The sequence below is a fragment of the Gymnogyps californianus genome, chromosome 2, assembly GCF_018139145.2.
Source record: "Gymnogyps californianus isolate 813 chromosome 2, ASM1813914v2, whole genome shotgun sequence".
Taxonomy (NCBI): Eukaryota; Metazoa; Chordata; class Aves; order Accipitriformes; family Cathartidae; genus Gymnogyps; species Gymnogyps californianus.
In genome coordinates, this window is record NC_059472.1 from 73,153,497 (window position 1) to 73,177,535 (window position 24,039).

The following is a 24,039-nucleotide window of genomic DNA, read 5'->3' on the forward strand; positions in this document are numbered from 1 at the left end:
AGTAAATCCTGAAATTGGCAAATTCAACAGCAGACAAAATTATGAATTCATTGTCACAAGAACTGTGCTAGGAGCCAAAATAAGATTTGATTTTTGCAGCTTTTTAAAAATTGTATTATACAGGGTTTCCGCCCCCGCCAAATATCCAAACAAGGTGGCTTTTGGAAAAGAAATCATTCCTCCATTTGATGCGTATAATGAGTATTATGGCTCATGAGATAAAATTTTTCTATGAGAGATCTTCCTCCTCCTTTGAAGCTTCTTGTGCTCTCCTCTCAAGTAGCTGGTATTGGCCAGTGTCTGAATCAAGACACTGGACTAGATGGATACAAGTATTATCTGCTGTAATTATTTCCATTTTCACATGAAACATGACTACAAACCAAAATTTTCATGTTTGTTATCTCCTGATGATATTCTGTCATGTTTACTCCATTAAACAAGTAATGTACTGTTTTTAAGGATCATCCATGAAATCTCACACTCTGAGAGCTCCAAGAGTGTGGTTATAGTGTTTCTATCATGCCTGCTAGCAGCAGTAATAAATAATATGCATACCAAATTGAGCCATTGACCATTAGCCAAGGGATTACCACTTTTTAAAACAGAGGTGCTGCCACAAGTTTCCTTTATTTCTACTTATCTTCCCTAACTGCTAATCATCAAAATTCTAGTCAGGAAGAGGACAGAAAAGGAGTTAAACAAAATATTTCAAGGACACATTCATTCTGGAAACAATTTTATTACCAAAAAGTTCATTCCTTCCATTGCCCTTAAAATACAATCAGGCATCTGCCTTAAAAAAGAGATTCCCCCAAACCATAGAATAAATATATTTGAAGATACTGGTCAAATAAAGTTTTAACCTGAAAATAGTTCCTAATAGTTATATACATTAATAGTGTATATAACATTAAAATGGCTGTCATAACGTGGCTGCCTATTAGTGTATTGATGAGGAAACCACCTGACAGACAGAAATAAAGCTCAGAAGAGAGAGTACTGGCATCTTTGAAATTCAGTGGGAATGACACAACAAATCCACATTCATAAAAAGTGCTGTGACCAGGGAGGAACAAAATCAAAGAATAAAATAAGATCTTAAATATTTCACTTTAAAGAGGGTTTTTAAAAACATATATATATTTACACACTAGACATACCTTGGCTGACCTAGTGATGGCCCCGATCTCTGAATAAAGATCAGTGCTGTCCGGGAACTTTTCCACCACCATAGTGCAGACGTGGTGCAGGAGGGACTGCTTGTGCACCGTGTCCTTGACTTCTGGAACCTTCTCGAGGTAGCTCAACTCAAAAGCTTTGACCTGTAAGGGGGAAAAAGGGAAGAAATTAAAAATAAAAATGTTTACTCCTTCCCATGCAGATTAGTAGACAAAAATGATTACCAAGTAGGGGCAGAGGGGAAAGAAGAAGAATCCTACAAGAGAAGAAACTTAGTGCTTTTATTTATTTTTAACTTGCTGAAGAGTAGGTCTAAATCCAGTCCATCGGCAGTGAAATGACTCATGACACAGTTCTCACAATTTGAATGGGGAGCATCAACACTAAACTCAAGGGAGTTACACCAGAAGACTGCCTAGCTCCACGTTTCCTTCAGGTTATGCTGAAAGAGGCAAAGAGCACCTTGACACAAAGTAAAAAGAAAAAGTAGGTTCTGTTTTCTAAATTACTTTTCTGGTACAAAATAAATACTGGGTTGCAACTGTCATAATAGTTTTGATTTTTCTTTTTTGAAGGAAAAAGCTGGGACATCAGACTTACGTTGGTTCCATTCAGAAAGTTCCCAATGGCTAGCAGAGTTGAAAGGATAAATCCCAAAGTTTTATTGTGCTCCAGTTGGTCCATTCCTTCCTTCAGGTCTAGAAGTGGTTCTGCAACTTCCTGCCATGAGAACAGAAACAAGAAAGTGAAGGCTGCAGTTGGCTATAGCTGCTTTAAGGTTTTAATTCTATGGTTTAGATTAATTACTGCAAAAAGTTCCTGAACTGGCGTCTTGCGGAGTGCAAACTGGCCATGTGTGCTGGATTTCTTCCATGTTTCAGCTAATAAATCACATGCAAGAACAGCAAAAAAATATATAAAATACTTTCCTAATGTTGCTTCTTTATGTATGCAATTGCCTTACTTGTCCTGGGGATTATTCTGTGATTCCAAACAGCAGAGAGAGAATCAGAGAAGGGGCTGCTGCATTAGAGTTAGATGCATGAACATCCCCCTGCCCCAACTGATAAAAAAGCTTCTTATAACTATTTTTTCTAATCTTTGAAAAACAAACAAACAAAAAGTTAGAACCCTGGCTGACTTGAAATTTGTAGCCTGACTCTAAACCTTTCTTCAAATGATGGCCACCTCTGAGTTTTAGATATGGTTTTGTGCTTGTGTGACTTTAAAACTGAAAAAAACCCCAAACCCACTGTAAACATCAAGCTTTACAAGTGTTCTCATTTTAATCTTTTAACTTAATGCATCTTCCATCCACACATGGTATCTGAGTATAGGTATGTAAACTGATAAAGCTTGAAAACATAAATTCTGTTCCATTACCTCAGGAAGTGAACTACAGAGAGTTCAAAGGAAGAGAGTGAGGGTAATTGAGTTGATGGAGCTTATTTCTATGTCTGTGTGAGGCCCAGAGTTATTCATTTTGTATGCACAGTAACAGTTCACATTGTTTCTATCTCCAAATGCCATCCTAAGCATCCGTGAGCAGCATTCTTTTCCCAAATTATTCCACTCTTTATGAGCCAAGAAGCCAAAATTAAGCTGTTATTTTAGAACAAGAGGCAAAATAGCTGAGAACTTCACTTTCTTGGAGAAATACAATGGGTCATTCAACAATTGTAGCGATATTTTACCGTAAATAAGAGCACAAAGATGAAGGAAACGTACATTTCTAGTCACTACAGAACAACTAATCTCTTGAAAAGAAAAGAATATGGCAAATTTGAGACAAATTAAGAGATGGCATAGTGAGAAAAGTAATTTATACATCAGAGGAGAGGGGCTAAATAATCCAAGACTTTATCAAGTTAAACTAAAATCGATAAACTGCTGCACAGAATTCTTTGAATTGCTTTAAAGTCAGGGTTGATTTAATTTGTTTTGTTGCATTATGGGGATGAATCAAACTGCTCTGCATCTGCTGTAAACACAGGCTTTTGAACTATTTTACTTGTATCAATTTGCAACCTGTTAAAAAATCATTCCTAAAAGGTTAATTTAAAACATTCTGAAGGTGAGTAAAAAGGTAGCAGAAAAGGCTTCCAAAGCAGGCCATACTGTAGCCTTTCATTTAGCTATTTACATGCAAGTTATCCAAGCTTAGACTTTCTTGCATATAGTACACGTTTATAATTACTCTTTATTTTTTATTTTATTATAGCATTAAAAAACAATAAAAACCAGTGCGCTAGATACTGTATAATCAGATGAAATACCCATTCTTGCTTCCTATAAAATTCACCTTCGGCCTAAAGAGGGCAGATACATAATGCAGAGCTACCTCATGTCCTTAGATACCACGTATCCTTATTTAACATGTTTTTATTTTTCACCTAAAAATTATGCTTGAATGAAATTTGAGGATTGATCCAGAATTTCTGGCTGCAAGACATCTGATAATGCCTGATAAATGTTTGACGCACATGCATAAATGAACTCAACTATATGTGTGCAATGAAGCCAATGATCCTGGGACAGGGAGGACGTAGCACACATGCTCTGTACAGCTGATCTGGCATATGCATTGTTACCAACCTGCTATACTGGTAATAAGTTTAGTTTACTGCACCTATACAAGTTCACGCGCATGCTTTTCTGGGAGGGGTAAAAACTTGGTTGGGATGGGACTTTGAGATGACCAAAATGTAATTTGCTGTATTTGCATTTAATCAAGACCGGCCTGCATAAAGTATCATACCCTTTTGAAACAACAGAAAGTATCAGGATCATGCTGTAAAACTTAGAAAGCTCTGATGCACTTTTTAAAATTTTCAGACAGTTTAAGCATCACTCAAAAGTACAATCTTGTTGAACACTTATTTCTCTAGCACACTGTCTCCAGGGAGACTAGAGTGAGGAGTAATCTTTCTGCTCAGAAGAGAAACTGAAGCAAGCCCTTTTCTTTACCAGTTCTACTTTTCTCATTTCTACACCTGCTTATATTTATTTATGATCCTTTAAAGTTGTCAGCAATAAGGATATATTTGCTCACAGTGACCTTAAGAAAAAAAATATCTGATTTAGGACAACTAAAGATTCTATTCCTCTTTCTAAGACCTTTAAACTCCCTTTGAGATAATGAAATTTGACAGCATCTGCATCATAAATAGTTCAGTACAAAGAACTAGTAGTAACACAGTGTAATTTTTCAGATCAATCAAAAGTCTGAAAATGAAGATTTAAAGTTGAAACTCTACCTCTTTCGTCTATGCCTTTAAAGTACGATACCGACAGAAAGGTGAGAAAAATTATTGTTCCACTGATGATCTTCAGTAGGCACCCAGTACCTTAGAAACATGTTAACATTTCAAAACAGTATACAAATTATCAAACAGATCATTTGGAAAGGGTTTTCCTTTTTTATTTTCTGTAAAGAGCAAAGAATGAGTATTCATTTATCCAGTTCAGCCTCTCACAGTCTGAGGCTGCTCCCTACAAACGTACCCTGACTTGCTTTAGTTAATTAAATTCAATCCAAGAAAGATGACTTCCTTCATTATGCCTGGAAAGCTTTTCTACAAACATAAACAATATCTCATTTAACCCTTTTCCTGAACAATTTCATGCTGTTTTTCTTTCAGGTTGTCAGAGATGGAGCTAAGACCTACTTAGGCAAAACTCTGTTCTCGGCCGATTAGCAAAAGAGTCTCATGAATGAGAACCTCAGCCTTACATCAACAACTCAGGTATTTCACACTGTTGATATCATGGACCATCTAAAACTTCCAGCCTCATTCATTTCTTACATAAAATACATGTGTGACTCGATAAATAATATGAGTGCATTCCGAACTGTTACAAATTTTTCTAATTTTAGAAGAAATTTTTAAAAACTCAAGCAAATGCTGGACAAAAAAATGACAAAAACTGTGGAGATAAGTGATTTGGCACGTAAGTTTCATGAAGGGTTTGCCCATTTGCAGATGGATATGCAAAAACATAGTTTCAAGAACAGAAGAGTGTTAGCAGGTCATAGGACTCTTATTATCATAATCATTAATGCAAACTACTTCATTTTTTAATTGAATATGCTCATGGTATCTTATCTCAGTCTAAATAACACTTATGTTTATTGGTTACCTGGAACTTAAACTCTGACTTTAACCTTTTGTTACTGCAGAGACCCAACTGCTCGCCCTCTCTTGTACCTCTGGATGTCTGATCTTGTACTTTCCTCTTCACCCAACTAAGACCCAAGCTGTCTGTCATATCTGTGCTTGTCTGCTAGGCTTCTTATCACATGCTCTTCTTATTTTATCAGAGTTATCATATGTTATTTCCTGTACCATTTTATGGTTAAGTACTGTACTTAGGCCTATCTACCTTTCAACAGGGATAAAAATATTGGTCCTGTCTTCGCTCCAGCTATCACTTCTTTGAGTAACTTAGGAATTTGAGACATTTTACACTAGCATCCATTCTACATGGATTTTAGCTGGCAATTCATGAACTTTGTAGCATAAACATTATAGGATAAGCAACAGGAAAACTATCAGAATTTCTTTAGCTTTTAGCAGTGCTTCAAATGTTACTTTTTGATTGAGAGGAAGCTAGAAATTCTAGGTATACACATAGATTAACAGCTACAGCTAACTTAGCTTACATGAAAGGAACAATTTAGCCATGTGGTAACTTCAAAGTAGAATAAATAGCTGTACCAGCTATTAAAAAAAAAAAAACTGGCAAAAAAGTATTCAGGCCAGATACAAGTATTTTATGTTTTACAAGCCAGAAATGTAAATGTTTAAGACTAAAATGTCACAATTAAAAAATCCTGAATATTAGTGTGATTGCATTTCCTAAAATCTAAGAAAATTAAGCAGAGGTTGAGTAATCTTGACAGTATCATCTGCAAATCAATTCACTGTTGCATAACTTGTTAAATAACCATGGCTAGGTAAACATAAGGCATTTTCAGAAGCATGTTCCACTTCTTAGAATCCATATCACACAAAGTTATACCGATTTTTTAATATACACATATGCGCACAGATACACATACAAAATTAATATATACAGGAGAGAGCTGCTTGAAGAGCAATGCATGGGGTATGCACCAGAAGTGCAGCCAGAAGGTTCCTGCGCTGAGATTCCTGAAAGAGCTTGTGAAAGTCAGCAAGTAGCTGAAATCACCTACACAGTTTCATTCTGCTTCACCTATGCACTGAAATTATACGCTGTCATTTTGAAATTTTTGTCTGTGATTCATCATTCATGACAGACAACCCAATTATAGTGTTCTCTGAATAAATGCCATCCATGAAGAAGGTGGCAACAATTGTCTGTGACTGAACTGAACAGAACACCCCTGAAGGATGTCTTATCTTTTGTTTATAACTTTGAAAGAGAGTTATAAACAGAAAAAACTTTAATGGATGGTGTTTTCCTTAGTTCAAATGGATGCAAGATCAATTCTCTCATTTTATGATGTAAGGCTGAATACTGTAGTCTTCATTCAATTTTTATCCAAAGAAAAATTCTTACTGCTCTGAAGTAAGAATTTCCTGAATAACAACATCTGGAGAAGATGTGGTAAGGATTTAGCCCGCTTCTTTGTTTCAATATCATTACTGACTAATTAAAGGAAGGAAGACATAATCTCTAATTTTCTTTTATAGAAGGAACAGATTATGAAGGATCATTTTAGCTGTTTCCTGGTTGGCCACCGAAACAAAAGTGACCCATTTACCGTTTCCTCAAAATATACGCTCATATAATAACAAGGTCAGGGAAAGATTAAGCAAAGCCTCTGAAGAATCTCCACCCCTGCCTCCCTGCTTTCCCCTCACCTTTTCCACTATCTCGTAGTCCATCTTGAAAGCCCAGAGCTGAAGCCTGGCGGAGAGCTCACTGATGGAGGAGAGGGTGAGAAGGAACTGCTCGGCGCTGCCCAGGGGGACATCGGGGTTTGCCAGCTGTGCCTCCTGGATCTTTTGCTTCTCCTCCTCGGTCGGGATCATGGTCAGGATTTTCTGCGAAGGGAGACAAAAGGCAGGTGTTAGCGGCAGGGCTGAGAGGCAAGGGCTGGACGTTGGGTGACTTCACAGCAGCAACAGTAGAAGTCCTCAAGTCCTGGCTGGTAAATTAGGACAGCACTGTAATAACCAAGAACTAACCCACTGCACAAGAAAGCAAAACAAGGCCTGCTATCTCAAACATCTGCTGTTTGTTGAAAAACACATCTGTATTAAAATGCTTTTTTTTTAAAATTTGTACTCAGTAGACATGGTTAATCATGGAATGAAACACTGAAGGAGACACAGGGAGACTGGTTAGGACTGCTCTCCTCAGCTTTCATATGTTTAATCAAAACTGGCCACCTTTCTGCAAATTACATACGGAAGTGAGGGTAGAAGGAGTACAATTTTGTGGCCTGTGATTTACAGCAGGTCAGACTAGGTATTAAGGTCCCTTTTAGCCTCAATATCTATGAATCTTCCAGCGGCCTTGTAGGTATACAGAAATAACTTGAGGACTCCTGTCCCTTGCTGTTCTCATAATTTATTACTTTTTGTTCAGTCTGTTTTGTTTTTTATGGAACATGACAACTATTGCAGCTTATTAGCTCACTTCCAAAAATTTCACCCGAACTGAGCACAACTTCCCAAGGAATATGCATTGAATTTAAAGTTAAATTATTCATTGCATAACAACATGTGGCCTTTTTCTCTTTTGATCTGAAAAGTCTAAAATACTGATGAAAAAGGATCTCAATATTTTCAGTTTCTGCTGTCAGTATGGCTCAAAACATTTAAATTTTCCCTTTAATACTTGGATTTTACATGCTTGTTTACATGTGGCAGCTTTCCTTCTCAAAGTATTGCTCTCTAAGGTATTGCTTCGTAATTAGTTTTTAACATAATAAATGCATTTTAAAATCAAAAAGAAAAGCAAAACAACATAAAGGCATCAGATAAGTTGAGGTCTTTACCCTGCTGATCAATGCCTCATTAAAACAAAGCAGTAGATTTTCAACACAAGTTATGTTTATTCATCTGAGGAATGACATGTTTTTGCTGTAGCCTTCTATAATGATAGAGGCTGTTTTGGAGGGGAGGAGAGAATAATAAAAATACAGCCAAAGAGCTATCAGACCTGCCAGTCCAAACTACAGCCTTGTTCCAGCGCTGGACATAGCCAATTGATCAAAGTAGCACAACTGCCCCCTTCCAGTACCGATAATTCATCTGGCTCCCTGTACAGCGCTGGAGCTAAGAGTGGAGAGCAAGGGACTTTTCGTGGTCAATCAGGTTAAGAACAAGAGTCAAGCAAGCAAATAATGTTCATTTTGTTGAACTGGGACTTACTTAATTTCAGCCACAGCATTTGTATTGCTGTCCATCTTCTTATGCTGACTTCCATAAACATAAATAAAGAAGCATTTCTTTCTGTTAATGTTGGCTCTGCCTTTCAGTTAAAAAAAAAAAGAAAAAGCCTCCTTGCTTGGAGACTGCAAGCTTCTACCTTAATAAATTAATATTCTAAGGAAAAAAGAAGAGGAGGAAAATCCCTCAATATGCTCTGGTGCTTTTCCTTCCCCTGTCAATGACTGTTTGGAAAATATTCTGATGTACATCTGTTCCAATTGATAGCATTTGTGTATTGCTTTTGAGATGTGCTATCCATCCGTCCGTCTGTCCATCCATCCATCCACACATGCTGAAATCTGTAACTTAGGTCACACCTAACATCAAACTAGATTTATAAGTAGCTGCTTCAGGTCATTTCTCAGTGCTTAACCGATACTCATCTAAAAAAGTTCATAAAAAAGAGAGATTGAGTCTGAAACTCATAAGAAGAGGTGTTTTGCAGAGTGTCCTTTGAAGAAGTCAGGCCTCCTAGTGCCTATTCCTCTCTTCAACAACAAGAAGAAGCCAACACCCCCTCAGCTGAGCCAGGGCAGCTTGCAAATAGGATCATATGAACATCCATACATGGAGAGTTTAGCAGTAGCCGTGTGATGGATGTAAAAACGCTTCTGATGCATTTTTTGAAGGCTAACACTTCAGCAGTATTCTCAATTGCCTCCTAGCAATAACTAGGACTTTTGGCAGCTACCCAGGGATCCCACAAGTATTTTGTGGTGGTGCAGGGCCTTCACTCCAGAGATTTTGCACTGCTTTTGGGCATTTTAGAGTAATGAAACAGTAAGCTTTATTTCCAAAGGGACTCTCCTCCTCCTTGAGCTTTATGTAAACACCACAAGTCAGATGGAGCTGACAAAGAGCATTCGAGTCCAAGTACTGCAAGGCTGCTGTGCTGTGTACCATAGTATGTGAAACAGAGAATGCCAAGCAAAAGAGCCTGTACTTGTGGTGCCAGCTGCTGAGGATCACCCCTGCTGCTGAAAGCCCTGCCTCGATGGGACCAGAGCTGCTGGCAGGTCTCACGCCATCCAGGGTGCAGCTGCTCCCATAACAACGACCTACTCACTGGCACTTCTAATCTGCTTGGGCAAATAATTCTGATCCTGCTGGTCATCATCCTTGGTGTGCCCCTGAGCAAGTGGTAAAATGCTCCTGTTCTTGACTTCCACTCTATGACTAATTTGAGCCATTTGTTCAGCGCTGGAAACTGATGAGTACACCATCTGCCAGTTTATTATTTTTATTTTTATTATTTTTTTAAACATCACTGACAGTAAAAGTAGCATAAAAACACAGCAGGGCAGAAGGTTACTGGCACTTGATGTGACCATTAAATCACAAATAGCTTTGAATCTAATCATTAGTTCATAACACTCTCCCCAGTACGGCATTCTTCAGGTTGGTTAAAGAAGAATTGGTTATCAACAAATCCTATGCTCATATCCTCTAATATGTGTGATACACACATTTCACCTCCATGCATTCTCACACAACCGTTTGGGCCAGAGACTAACATTCTGAGGAAAACCAGTGCACAAATCTCACGGAGAAAAAGAAGTAATTTTTGGAGATCCTGTTCGCATGAGATAATGGATCCTAATTATTCCACTCCTGGACTGCTGGACTCAGTCACTTGCTTGAACTTTCAGCGAAGGGGTCAAACTGCTTATTTCCTGGACTCAGCCATCCTGACGTATGATCTCCAAAAATTTCTAAGAGGAAAGCCTTACAAGGCCCATAGGGCAAAATTTATAAACCACCTATGCCTGAAGGTTACAGGCTTCAGTGTGGGATGCAAGGAAGCACCTAACCAGAGACTGCGAATAGCCCAGAGCCTCTGTGGAAATTAGGTGCTTAAGTTGTAACTTTCAAGAGATAATAGGGCTTCTCAGTGATGATTAGGTTGCAGGGGTGCCTTGGCTTTCATATTTGGTTTCAGCTGATTTTACCTGGCGAACAGGAGCCTGAAAAAAATTAGTAAACTAAATATCTGGTTGTTGTTGGGTCCAAAGCTTTCTGTGGCTGGGGGCCCACAAATTCATAAGCTGCATAACCAAATACACATTAGTGGGTAGTTCATCGGATATTTGACAGGCCTCAGCAGACGATTCAGCTCCAAAAAGGCTCTCACACTTCAGCTTTCCAGGCAGCTATTACTAAGACACATCGGTGGTTTGCATTACCTGCAGAAACTCTAACAAAATGTAAAAGCATATGAAGGTCAGGACTGCACAGTAAGTGAGGCCGCCTGCACTAATTTTATTTCAACTCTTCCAAAAATGGTCCAATTCTGAGAAGGGACTACATCTAAAATGCCTGATAAGCATCCCTGTAAATCGGGAACTGAAAGCTGTTGCCTCGGTGTGACCGCTCCACTTCCTCAGCTCTCTACTGAAATACATGACCATGCCATTGCTGGTCACAGAAACCGTAGAAGATGTTTTGGTTTGCTGCAAGGAGTGAAAGTGTAGCTTTTTTTCCTTAAATAAAGTCTGAAACTCATTAGGGCAGTGATACGCTGATCGTGGGTGTACGGCCAGCAAGGCACCATTGAGCCCTTTCCCTCTTCTGTCTAGACTTGTGAAAAGAGGTGTTCTTTCAGGTCATGTGAGCTAGCATAATTTGAAACATCCCATCAAACTTTTACAAAGCATTAGCTAAACAAATTGGAAACTGCAAATGCCAACGTACCGCGGCAGCTATCAGAACAAAAACTTAAATACCTTGATCGTTTCTGAAAATTAAATTTTGGTTTTTGTTTACACATGTCACCATCTGCCTTTTTAACACCAGGCTCTCATTTCTTACCCCTTTTTACATCTCAGGGCTACCCAGCCACTCCAGACACCTGGGCTTCAAATTACTTAACATATGTGGGTATGGAGGGCCTAGCATATCTGGAGAGTTTTTTCATTTCAAATAGTTTTACTAAAAGCTATACCTACCAATGCAATCAATATTGTGTAGCATCACAAAGCTATACTGTAAAGCACAAAGCAACCCACCTTAATTTCCTCACAGCATTACCCCAATTTTACTCTGCTAAATTAATCAAACTCTTTGGTATAATTTGATTTCGATCCACATTCCCTTACTGAGTAGTACTTTACAGAGGGACCCACTCATTTCCTTTACTAAAGACAAGGACCAAGGACTGGTTTGGTGGACTCTAGTCTTCTTGCAGTTGCCCATGATACACTTCATAAAAATTAGGTGCCAGGATTTTAAGCCTCTCTTGTTTGGCTCACAGAAAGCCCTCATCCATGCTAAGCAGACAGTTCTTTATCCTGCAGCGAGCTCCAAGTTGTTTGAACACAATGAATGCCAAGCTTTCAAAGAAAGGAAAACACAACCGCTTTGGCAAACATAAGGTGGCAAAAATTTTCTTAGTTGGATTGACGCATGCTTGCAGACACACATTGTGCATTCCTTTGAAAATACGTTTCTAATAGTGCCTGCTCTGCATACTAAATGGACTACATCTGCCTTTCTAGCACCATGCCCCCATTTTCTGCCCTTTTTCATAGCTCAGGGGTACCTAACCACTTCAAACACAGGGCCTAAAAATACACAACATACTTAGGTATAGAGGGCTTTAAAATACCTGGAGAATTTTTTCTCCTTAGTTACATATTTGAAGTTAAAAAGCAAAGTATGGATTACTAACAAGAGTTAAATGTCACAAGCAAAGCAGCATTCAGCAGAATGTAGGACAGTAGCAGAGGGTTTACTGGGTCACTACGGACTTGACGATGAGTTGGGCTATCAAAAACTTGTAGCCTCCATCCCACTGCATCACTGCCTTGTTGCTAGCACTACTGTCAGCACTGCTTTAGTCTACTGTCCTTAATGGAATCGCTAAGGTCAGTTTTAAGATACCATTTAATCTGAACGTATCCACCAAGGTGCAGAACTACAGCCACACGCACACTAACATGACACTGATGATGCTCCTCAGTGAAGGACATAGCACAGAGTGGACAGCCAAGGCAAAGGATGGCTCAGGTGACTTTTTACCCTGTTGGTGCCCTGCTCCGTGTTGGGTCTGCTAAAGGCTGATGATCCTAAATTATAGCTTCTCTGAAATTTTAGCAGTGAATGTTATGTCCTCACTGCACACATTACATCTCTTCTCCTGCTCTCCTTACATCTCTCTCTTCTGCTTACCAGCTGTGACATCTCTTCTAGACAATTAACTATGCAGAAAGGTTTTTGAGTACCCACTGTGATGCAGTTTTTTAATTAGACCCAATTGCATAATTTTTTTCCATACCAGTCCTACCTCATTCAACCCATAGATTAGCTATAAAGTATATTATATAGCAAATCATTTGCTTTATTCTCTGTGTTTTTATATAAAGGAAGCTGATGCTTACACTATTACTGATTCATTCATCATCACTACCAATTATTTCCTAATATTTAGGAACCGTAGATATGAACCAGAAAACTTTTTAAAAATCTAGACTGAAAAGACAACCCCTCTTCCCTCTAAGCTAACTCTAAGGCTAAAGCCAATGAACAGATGGATACGGAGAAGAGAAACAGGAAGCAAAGCTTGTCTACACTGTAGATCAAAGGGGCAGTATAGAAAACTGAGGCAGGGCTCTGCTGAAAACAGTGGGACTCACAATGACGCATTTCTGTATCTCTCTGTGCACCTCTTGGCCAATTCTGCATAGCTTAATCCAGCCCTCTATCTCACTCTAAACGCCTGTCTGACTCTATAACAACGTGCTATAAGAAAAATCTGTAACTTGGGGATTGGGGAAGGGAATCTGAATTCAGTGCAGGGTTTTACCCGATAAGAAGGAAATAAATATGGAACACTGAGGAAAAAAAGCTCTTTTCTCCGTGAACATCATCCTTCCCAACCAACGAAGCCTTCATTCCTCAACCCTTTCTCTTGATTTTAAATATCTGAATGATCACATCAGGATTACTCACATCCTTAGCTTCAAGCTGTGGACACAGAACTCAGAAATCCCATTTTCTTTAGCACTGGGCAAGTATATCAACAGTGTATCATTTCCTGGTTTCTGAATTCTTCAATTTGAAAGCTACCTGCATATATATTTTAAATGAAATTATGGGTTTCTGGCAGCTAATGCAAAGGCCACCCAAAGGAGGGTGTGGTGGTACAAGGCACTCACAACTGTGGACACCACAGGTGGTTGGCAGATGGACAGCCCAGCTACAAATGTTGGCACTGGAAAGGGTGAGCTGTGCAGAGCAGCTGAACTTCTGTTAAGCGTGCCAGAGAAGGACACAATTCAAAGGAGATGATACATGGAAGATAATGAAGACGTGTCCTTCTTTATCAGCCGTTTTATGTTGGACTTTGTATGGAAACACTGCCTGCAGCACTGAGATCTAACCGGCCGTTTGCGAGTTGGGCTTGGCTGGAGGGGTACTTCTCTCCAACACTTTAAAGCTTAGTACTGCAAACTGCAGTGGTGGGTACATGGGCTGGGTCATGAGAAACTACTTTTTTAGCCTGATTTGTCACCTTCATAATATGAGTAAGGTATGTATATAGCAAATAAGTAATATAGCTTTGGGAAGAAACTATATTCTAGTAGGGATAAATCAGGCATTGCCTTCTAGCTAGAACGATCTTTTGCCTTAAGTATTTCTTTTGCACGTAACTGTTGGCAACTCCATTTCCATTCCAGCCAGCTTTTCTCATTTTCTTCTGTAGTCAGCACAGTGAAGGTGGAAAGGGGGAAATCATGAAACACAGCGCCAAACCACTGAAAGGTGACTGTGAATCAATACACAACCTCTGTAGCTCAGCCACTGGTTGAGATTTGTAGTTGTGCAGATTACTCTTACTAGATGATACAGGCTTATTAAAAAAAAAAAAAAAAAAAAAGATTTGAAATGAATACAACCACAATGAAAAAAACCAGGGGAGCAGCAGGCTTCTTTTACACTTCATAGAAGAAAAATGTTTTGATAAAAAAAATAATAAACAGAGCTCATCTTGGATCTCGGTAAGAATATCTGCAAAGTCAAACATGTAATGGTAAAAATTACATCATCTGTAATCTTTATACCAACTGCTTTTCTTCAAACAACACTAACACAGAAATGCTATTTTGAGCAGAACTAGTCACTGTATTTGTTTTCCATTAGATATACAATCTAGAATGACTCCAACAGCTAGCTGGGCATGAACTTTATTAAACCCTGTACCAATTGCATCAGCCCTAGTAACTCACTGCCTATTCTTGCTGCTTACAGTATTTCAGTAAAGCTTCAGAGCAACAGATAACAGTCCGAAAATCTTGACAGGAAGTAACACCATTGTTACTCAAACTTAGACACAAACAAAGCAGAGAATCCATGTTTACTGAGCATGCCCAACCTCAGGTGAATACTACATGCTTCTGAGCACACTGCATTGGTTTGAAGTGTTTCAACACTCAGTCATGATACAATACATCCCCTTTTCCCTCTTCCATGAAAAGTCTGGCCTGTACCATGTGCAACATCAAAAAAAAAAAAAGGAAACATTGAAAATGCAGACTTGAAGACATCGACTATTCTTGCTTACCTCTATTCCTTCCTTGTTTAAGGCATATTCGTCAAAGTTCAAAATAGCAGTCTTGATAGTGCGGGGAGGGGGCAACACAGTCAAGCCAATATTAATAGCGTTGCTTCGTTTTGAGTCCAATACAATGATCTCCTGTCGCTTCCCATCTGCAGCAGTTTTCTTGGTAAAGAAGAGAACAAGAGTATTATTCCTCCAGCCTGTTTTATAAAGAAAAAGTCACTCCTTTCACTAATGATTTCCCCTACTCAAGGGTGCTGACACTGAATGTAAATCTAATTTATTTATAGTCATCAAAAAAGCTGAATTCTTCTACCACATCCTTGCTGGTATCAGCACGAGCTGCCAGGATTTGACCAGGCAGCTGAATGCAGTCTCAGATGCTGTGCAAAGCTGAGCTAGCCTGAGACACAGGAGTCCCCACGAGGGCTGGGAACGCTGCAGTTCGGGGCAGGAGTCGGTCTGAAAAAAGCCTGAAGCTGTCTCTGCTGGGCGAGAGCTCTGCTGGCGGCAGGACCGGCCAGCACAGGGCTGGTGGGGCAGCAGCCAGGCGGCTGATGGGTTCCAGGGCTCAATTCCCCCTTGGATGTGTCAACCCAGAGTGGCCACCGACTCTCTCTCACCTGCGTGGCTGGCTGGGAAACAGACAGGGTGGTTCCCACCTGCCTGCCAGCACTCTCCTGTGTTATAAATTCACCTTGGGCACTGGCAAAGGAGCTGTACAGGCCCTTCTGGAGACACTGGCATGGTTTTCTGAGCTCTGGCTGCCAGAGGAAGGGTATTCTACCTTGCTGCTCATGATATGTCCGTCAAGCCCTTCACAGGTGCAGAACAATTTGAATCCTTTTGCTTTTTTTTAAGTTTTATTTGAGACTAGACATAATCTTTGGATCTTACCTCCAGTATAGGCTAAAGTATAAATAATAATGAAAGCACAAAGAACTAACAACATAATCTTTAAATTCCATTCTAGAGAAGACCCAAGAACTATCTTCCTCTCTCTCCCCATCCTCATAGTGGCAAAATGCAAACCAACTAGGCAAGGTGACTCACAAACCATTTATATGACATAATGCAGTGTTGAATGTGGTCTTTGCTTTTACACCCCAGCATGCCTCTCTTTCTCTCATTATCCCATGCTAGAAGGTGTCTCTTTGGCAACTACATATGTCATATACCAGGCAGCTGCAAGAGGAGAAGACTCTGCTCCTCATACACAGGGGTTTTTCCTCCCTCTCCACACACATGAACTTTGGAAACGCGTTTTCTCTGTTTCCGCTTCCTTTGCGCTATCAGAGATGGGCTGAGGGATGCTGTCAAGCACAGGAATGTAGGGAGAAGACCAGCATATTGATGCAAGCAAGAGCAGAGATGCTTCGCTATCTATAAACCTGTGCTTCAGCACATCGAAGGCTGCAGAAACGAGACTGTGATCTCCCTGTAGAGCCTGTTACCTGGACTGTGGTTAGTAGCTCTGGCAGCAGCAGCCTTAGCACAGATGCACCTCAAAGGGGCAAAGAGAGAGACTAAGCAATTCTTCTTTCCAGGCTGCAATATGGCAGCCCATACAACTGTTCAGAACAGGGAATTACTCGTGTTGTCTACAGCAGTAGTGTCTCTTGGATCTCTTGCGGATTTGGGGGAAGCCTAGGAGGAGACTCTTACTGCCTGACTCTCAATCTGTGCTCGGGATTGCTTTTTAGACCATGAAGCTTTGTTCTCCACTTCCTTTGGGTCTGCACCCCAGCCACCGAGTCAAAAAATACCCTACTGCCAGGTCTACACGCTGTTTCTGCGTTGGAAGCGCTGTCTAAGTTAGTAAATACGATTTTATCAAAGTACCTCCAGCTGTGGGTCGGCTCATAATGGGAATGCAGTTGTATCATTACAAAGATGCCTTTTTCTGGCATAGCTCAGTTCCTTGCCTGCACAGGAAGAGGTATGCCTACCGGTCCCAGCAGCCTGTCCAGCGCGTGTGCGGCACCACAGCCCTTCCATCACACCAACACGATTAACGTGGTATGATGCAACTTCTGTGTGCAGATGAGACTGAAGGCAAGTGCAGTTTACAGGAGTTTGGGACTACCACATGTGTATGATCTGTGAAAGTAATGAGGGTTGTTTTTTTTAAACTAAAAAGAAACAACACTTTTGCAGTAAACAGGATAAATTTTAGGAGAGCAAAGATAACGTTTGTTTTCAATTTCTATATGTCTGTTCTGTCAGAACTGCTCTCTTCTTAATGCCTTAAAAGCATCGCTGAAGCCTTCTTGAACTTTCCCTTCTTTGAGTAAGTCAGTCCTCTTTTTCTTGGGGAGCTACCTGAAGGATCTGAGATGCAGCTTCTCCTTTAAAGCAGTCATTTTTACCTCCAGGGCCATTAATCACATTTTCAGGACCACAGTTAGTGGCCAAAACCACATAAAAACAAGCGGGGTTCACCAGAGACTGCTTCCTCTTGAGTCTGTATTGCACTAAGCCTTTTTTAAACCACCACTTTTTACCTTGTCCTTTGCAGAACAGAATTACACAGCTCCAAAGAATTTATTCAGAAGGGAAAAGGCTGGGGGAAAGGAGTTAAATTTAGGCTTCCCACATGCGGTATGGGTAAGTAAGCCTCAGATCTGCAGCTCTGTTTTTAGGCTCCTAAGTTTGACAAGAGAGACATATTCATTTGGGGGACATATGACGCTAACCGCTGGGATGATTGCAATTGCAACAGTGTGCTTGCTCCTTAGCAATGAGTTATGAAAGACAGATGAGCTGTATAGGGGATGTAAGCATGTAGGTATTTTCCAGAGCTATAACTGCATACGGGGTATAAAAATTTGGGGTAAATAACTCTTTTCAAAAACAGGGGCAGAAGAGATTTAAAATCCATTCTGGGGACGATGGCTGAGTTACAAAGAAATCCTTTCCAAATAAATAAAAGGATGAAGAAAAGGGAAAGATTTTACTACTATGAACTTTATTACCCTACTGCTAGGAAAAGAATTGCTTTTTGTCTGCAATGAAATTGCACATGCGTAAGTGTCTGACTGTTAAAATAAGCTACAACTATTAATTTCTATTACAATATTAGGTGACTTCAGACTGTGCTTTATAAGTTCATTAACAGAGAATGATTTCAAATGCTTGAGGGAACAGTGCACTAGTGCACTTGATTTTATATTTTAATGTGTCAGTATGTAACGTAAGCCCTGAACTTCTGAATATTATATTATTAAAAGTACATACAAAATTAATTACACAATACAAATACATTAGGTGGTATAATTTGTGGGCAACAAACGTTCGTGCAATGTATTAATGATTACAGTGAATCTAGGTCTTTACGAGACCTAACTGGCCAGGTACTGTTGCCTCTATTGAAGGATGGGTAGTCCAGATAGGTTATTTAAAAACCGTTACCATCCCACAGAAGGTGATTTGTGGTCTGATGAGCACATAGTCTAAAACACACCTCTTTGCTTTAATTAATACAGGAAGAAGAAAAATTTAAATCACTTTTCCAGTGGTCATATAAATAAGTAATTATATATGAGCATCAAGTCAGAAATATCGCCTGCATTTAAACTTGCAGAACAATCTGCATCAGTAGTACACAAAAAAATGGGCAATCCCTTAATAGCGAGGTGGCAATTTTTTTACTTCTATCTCAATTAGCAAGGATTTAGCACTGGGGATTTAAAATGGAATCACTCAGCTGCCACTGACTTTGTCCAGGATACATATATATATAATCTTTTTCAGAAATTCTGGTCCACATTTATGACTTGTCTTGGCATTTATTCAGATGGCAACAAACGTTTTCAAAAGGAATATGTGTCTAGGCATGTATATACACGTGTACATGAAAACACATTCCTTAATTTTTCCCTCCTACTAGTTTTTATGTCTGTGGGCACATGATGGATCACTATATCCCACAGGGTATAGATGAATCAGCAAAATAATACTTTCAAATGACACACAGAACCAAGTGGATGGCAGAAGGGCTGAACAACAACATTTGATCCAGTAATGTCTGCGTGTTTTCATTTCTCTTCACAGAAAAATAAACACTTTGAAGTACTTCGCCAAAATACCTGCTTTGTTTGGCAGAGTGAGAAGGAAAGAAATTCTAGACTGGCTTGGAGGGGACACCTGATCACTCTCTTTCTATTTGCAAACATAATGTTGTGGTCCTCTATTCTAGAAAATAAACATTCTGCAACTAAAGGTGCTCCACTAACTATAATCAATGTGCAAGTTGCCCAGTGTGGCAAAAGTTTTCCTAAAATCAAGAATCTCCCCTCCCAGCCCCGCCCCCCCCAACTCCCATATTATATCCTACAATTTAAAATCCACTTTATTTTATTGCAGTCTATTGTGTTTAATGAAAAACTTCTCATGAGCCAGGAAGTAGCTGTTTATAGCTGTGTGTTGTGGAAATCACAGTGAAGGATTAGAAACTGGAGTAAAATTGGTTACAGCTGTATGAAAGAGCATATGCACAAGATAGAGCCAAGCCCCCCTACACATCCTGACTTCGCTTTTCCTCTCATCCTCCTGGACTGTTCCTTTTCCATGCACCTGCTTCCATCTATTGCTATGAAATCTGGAGATTTGACTTTTGATTTGTTGCTCTGCGCTCTTTTTTTCAGCTGAACCAACGGAGCTGTGAGTCAGACTTTACGATATTATAGAATAAACCTGTTTTGGATTGCAGCCATTGGACAGGAGAAACTAGACACAACGGGGAATGTACTCCCTGGAAATAAACCAAGCAGTCTGGAAAAAGCGAGAGCTATCCTAATTTGAGCACAATCTTCGTACCAAACCTCAAGTCTTTTATGGATTCAGTGGTCTGCTTAATTATTCCCACTTTCACTTGATCTAAGGACCATCTCCTACCCTGGAAGATATGCTGGTATTCACCAAAACCAGGCAGGAGTCTCAGAAGTCTGGGTAGACTTCCTCTATGGTACTCCTCGGTCACCATTGTCTTCTCTACAGAGACAATGAGACTTCTATGTCTGTGTTATGGGATGGGGTGGAAAGCGAGCCAAAAGTATAACCTCTCATGCAGAGAGCAGTTATTAGTCTCCAAGAGGAAAGCAGTCACCTAAATCATTCCTCAGACTTGCACTAATTTCAAAGAAACCTGCTCACTCATCCTCCAGCCAGAAGCCAAAAGCTGTGCCAAAGCATCAGGCAGGTTTGGGAAGCAAGTGTGAGGGAGGGAAAATGGCCAAAGGTAGTTTGGGAACATGCATGGTGAATGACTGGAAAAGTAAACAAGTCAAAATTCCAACAATTTAACATTTTATCAAAATTTGGGGTGAGAATAAAAGATTAAGAATCAGCCAGAGTGATCCATTACAATACTGGCATTTAGCACAAAGCTAAAGTTTGGAAATGGCAAATATGTCATCATTCCACATTCAATTCGAGGAATTAAATGTTTTATGGATCTAAGAAATCACTCTCATTCCTTCCATCTATGAACCATCTGTGGCAGATTTGTATTTACAGGGAGAGAGATGAGGAGTAACATGCCACGACGTCACCACCATTCCGAAAAGGAATTAGAGAGAGAAATTAATCTCAGCATCAGCCAAATGAACGATCAGCTGAATCTGGTTTTAGAGCTGCTATGCCATACATTTCAGATCCACATGCATCTGTGTCACAAAAAGTTCAGCTATGGACAGTGATGGCAGGATCTACACGAGCGATCTATTTATGTACCTGGTGTTTGCTAGGTACTTAATGAGGGGCTTGATTGTTCAAATTGCAATGTTTCCACTTGGCCAAGAAGATCAAAAATGACTACTAGAAAATTTTGAGTTAATAATCCAGACAAGTGACACAGAGAACTTTTACCATGAGACATCCAATCTCCTCAGATTAAGAGCAAACAATAATATATATGATACATAATATATGTAACAACTTTTGCCAGCCAGAGAAGTAAAATATTCAAGGTGCTGACTGGTTTTTATGTCACTATAAAACATACAGGCATACAGAGAAAGCATAAAAGCGATTTATTTATTTTAAGTAAGAGAGATGGACATCTTTTACTAGCATTTTAACTGGAAAAAACCATTGTTTCCCTGATACCAATTATTCTGTTTAGAAGAAAAAGTTTATGTAGCCATGAAAAACAAATGTTCAAGCTAATAACTTTTGTAATGCTACTTCAAATTCCTACTAAATACAACTATAAAAGACTGCCTTTTGTTGTTGAGTCTAATGTTAAACAGCCATGTCACCAGCCTTTGTGAATTTATTTTATAACAATAGTGAGGAAAAGGGAATCCTAGCTACAGAGGTTATTTCCTGTGACAGCTTCTATCCTAAAATTTGGATAGCCACATTGTACAAATTAAGGATTTAAAATAGGCCTTTTCGCAAGTATAAAACAAAAACCCAACACCCCTGCAGAGTTTAGCTGTAAACTTGGTCCAGCTGATAAATCGATCCTTCAGAAGAAAGCACATGTGAAGGCTCTTTGCAGCAGATCCAGTTTGATATTCTAACCTTTCCACATAATGATTAGGAAAATATTACCAAGTGAAGAACTGTCAAATACACAGATATGAATCATCACGCTGTGACCTTTATATGAATGTAACAGAAAACATTTTGGATTTCAATACCTAGTTTGGCACTCAGCTACGAACAAGCTAATGTAAAATTGGTTGGTATTCCCCACGTGAAGTGATACCCCAAACTGGTAGACCTGAGACAGCAGGGCAGCTTGGCACATACACCACCCTAGGCTCATCTCCTAGTTTCAGGCCATGGAACATCTTCTGTCATAGGCCAAACCAGAAACACATCCAGTATTTTCCACTGTTTTCATATAAACAACATAAATTACCTAGATCTAAGTCAGAATGAATACCAATACAATAGCAAAATAATAGCAAGCTGAATACAAGCTGTACCTTTGTGACAGGCAGTTCCTTGGATTTAGACTCAAAGAGATGCTCCAGTTTGGAAGTGTCCACCTTAATGGGTTCCAGTTTCGACCACAGGAATTCTCTGCAGCGTTTGTTGTTTTTACACTGCCACTCAAATGGCCGTACCTCGTTCCAAAACAGACGGATGGTTTTCTTCTTCTTTATAAATGCTGGCTGACCCCTAGAAACCTGGGGTGACCCTAAACCCTGAGGAGCGCTGAACAGCGGAGGAGGAGCCAATAAATTAGCAGAGGGTGGAGGTGGAGGCGGACATCCAAACAGCAGGGGAGGTGGTGGAGGAGGCAAACCCAGAAAAGAAGGTGGAGGTGGAGGAGGGGGAACAAGGGAGTCCCCAGGACCCATATCCATGTCCAACACATCTACATCATCCTCCTCCCCTAAGTCTGTAAAATCCATGTCTTTGATTTTAAGTTCTCTAGGATTAGCCATGAGCTGATCCCAGATGTAGTCAGATTCCTTCTTTGGCTGTGCTGGTGTTTTCTCGGGGACCTGTTCACTGATTTCATCTTCAGGCACAGCTGTCCCCTTGGCCAGCTCACCACTGTTGAATTTTTCCGCAAAGGCTTTCACGCTGCCCTGGTTGTCCAGATTTCCAATCTCCATTTTTTTGACACTTTCATCTTTGGCCTGCTTCGTGGCCTGAAGGATAGAGATCCTACTGGCTAGGCTAGTGAGTGACTCCTCCCTTTCCTCCGTCTCCTTCTTTTCCTCCTTCGCCTCCAGCTCCTTCTCCTCTTCATCCTTGGGCTTTTTGTTATGCGCATACAACATGTCCAGCATAAACCGCTTGTTGGTGAGGATGTTGCTGCACTGCTCATTCACACCAGCATCCTGAATGGTCTGCGACCATGGACCTGCAATCACACACGCACAGATGGGAAGAGTCAAGGGGAGGGAGCCAGAGCACAAAGAACACTCTTCAACCCACCAGAAAAAATTTGGGGGACACATGCACAATTAGTCTGAAACTGGGCAAGCAGTAGCTTTGAAAATTTTGAAATAAGTGACAGTGCTGATATATGGACCAATCTTGATGGGCTGGGAATAATTTTCAAAAAAGGAATGGGAGCAGAAAATAATCAGTGTAGCTCGGGAGGGACTATATAACTGTCAGGATTTCAAGGTTCAGGTTTCTCCTGAAATCTGTCAGGTTTCACTTTGTACTTACTACCCCAGCTCATTTTATACAGTGCATAAATGCTCAGAACCTTTAGTAATCTGGAACAGGGCTTAAATATCATGACAATGGCACAAAATAGGTTATTGTTGTACTTTTCACCTGGCCATAAACTGGAACCACCCCAGGAGAACTTCCTTATAAAAGAGATCTTCCCTGCCTGATGTCAAGGTCAACATGTAACTGCTTACTCCTCCTCCTTCCTCCCTGCTGGCTAGGGGAGGACACCTTTCACATCTGTCTGTTTCTCAGACCTCCTGACTGGGTACCTGGGTGTCCTGGTTTTGGCTGGGATGGAGTTAATTTTCTTCCTAGTAGCTAGTACAGTGCTGTATTTTGGATTTATTATGAGAATAATGTTGATAGCAGGCTGATATTTAAGTTGTTGCTAAGGCTCTGCGCTTCCTTCCCCTCCTAATGATCCCATCTTACATGATAGACAGACCCCAGCTCCAAAAGTGAACATGTCCAGTGATGGCTACCTGTCCTGGCTTTGGCTGGGATAAAGTTAATTTTCTTCCTAGTAACTGGTACAGTGTGTTTTGGATTTAGTGTGAGAATAATGTTGATAACATGCTGATGGTTTAGTTGTTGCTAAGTAGCGCTTATCCTAAGTCAAGGATTTTTTGGTTTCCCATGTTCTGCCAGCAAGCAGGTGCACAAGAAACTGGGAGGGAGCATGGCCAGGACAGCTGACACAAACTAGCCAAAGAGATATTCCAT

The 24,039-nt window shown here is 40.1% G+C and overlaps 1 protein-coding gene across 3 annotated transcripts in view; it reads right to left on the bottom strand.

Moving 5' to 3' along the window:
* Window positions 1–24,039, bottom strand: part of FHOD3 (formin homology 2 domain containing 3) — a 413,671-nt gene that overhangs the window by 39,220 nt on the left and 350,412 nt on the right. For all 3 annotated transcript variants that reach the window (XM_050891468.1, XM_050891470.1, XM_050891469.1), the window contains 5 exons: window positions 22,104–22,993; window positions 15,169–15,327; window positions 7,032–7,214; window positions 1,783–1,902; window positions 1,164–1,325 (listed from right to left, as the gene is read on the bottom strand). In XM_050891468.1, coding sequence (XP_050747425.1) covers window positions 1,164–1,325; window positions 1,783–1,902; window positions 7,032–7,214; window positions 15,169–15,327; window positions 22,104–22,993 — 1,514 coding nt within the window. The remainder of the gene's footprint in view (window positions 1–1,163; window positions 1,326–1,782; window positions 1,903–7,031; window positions 7,215–15,168; window positions 15,328–22,103; window positions 22,994–24,039) is intronic.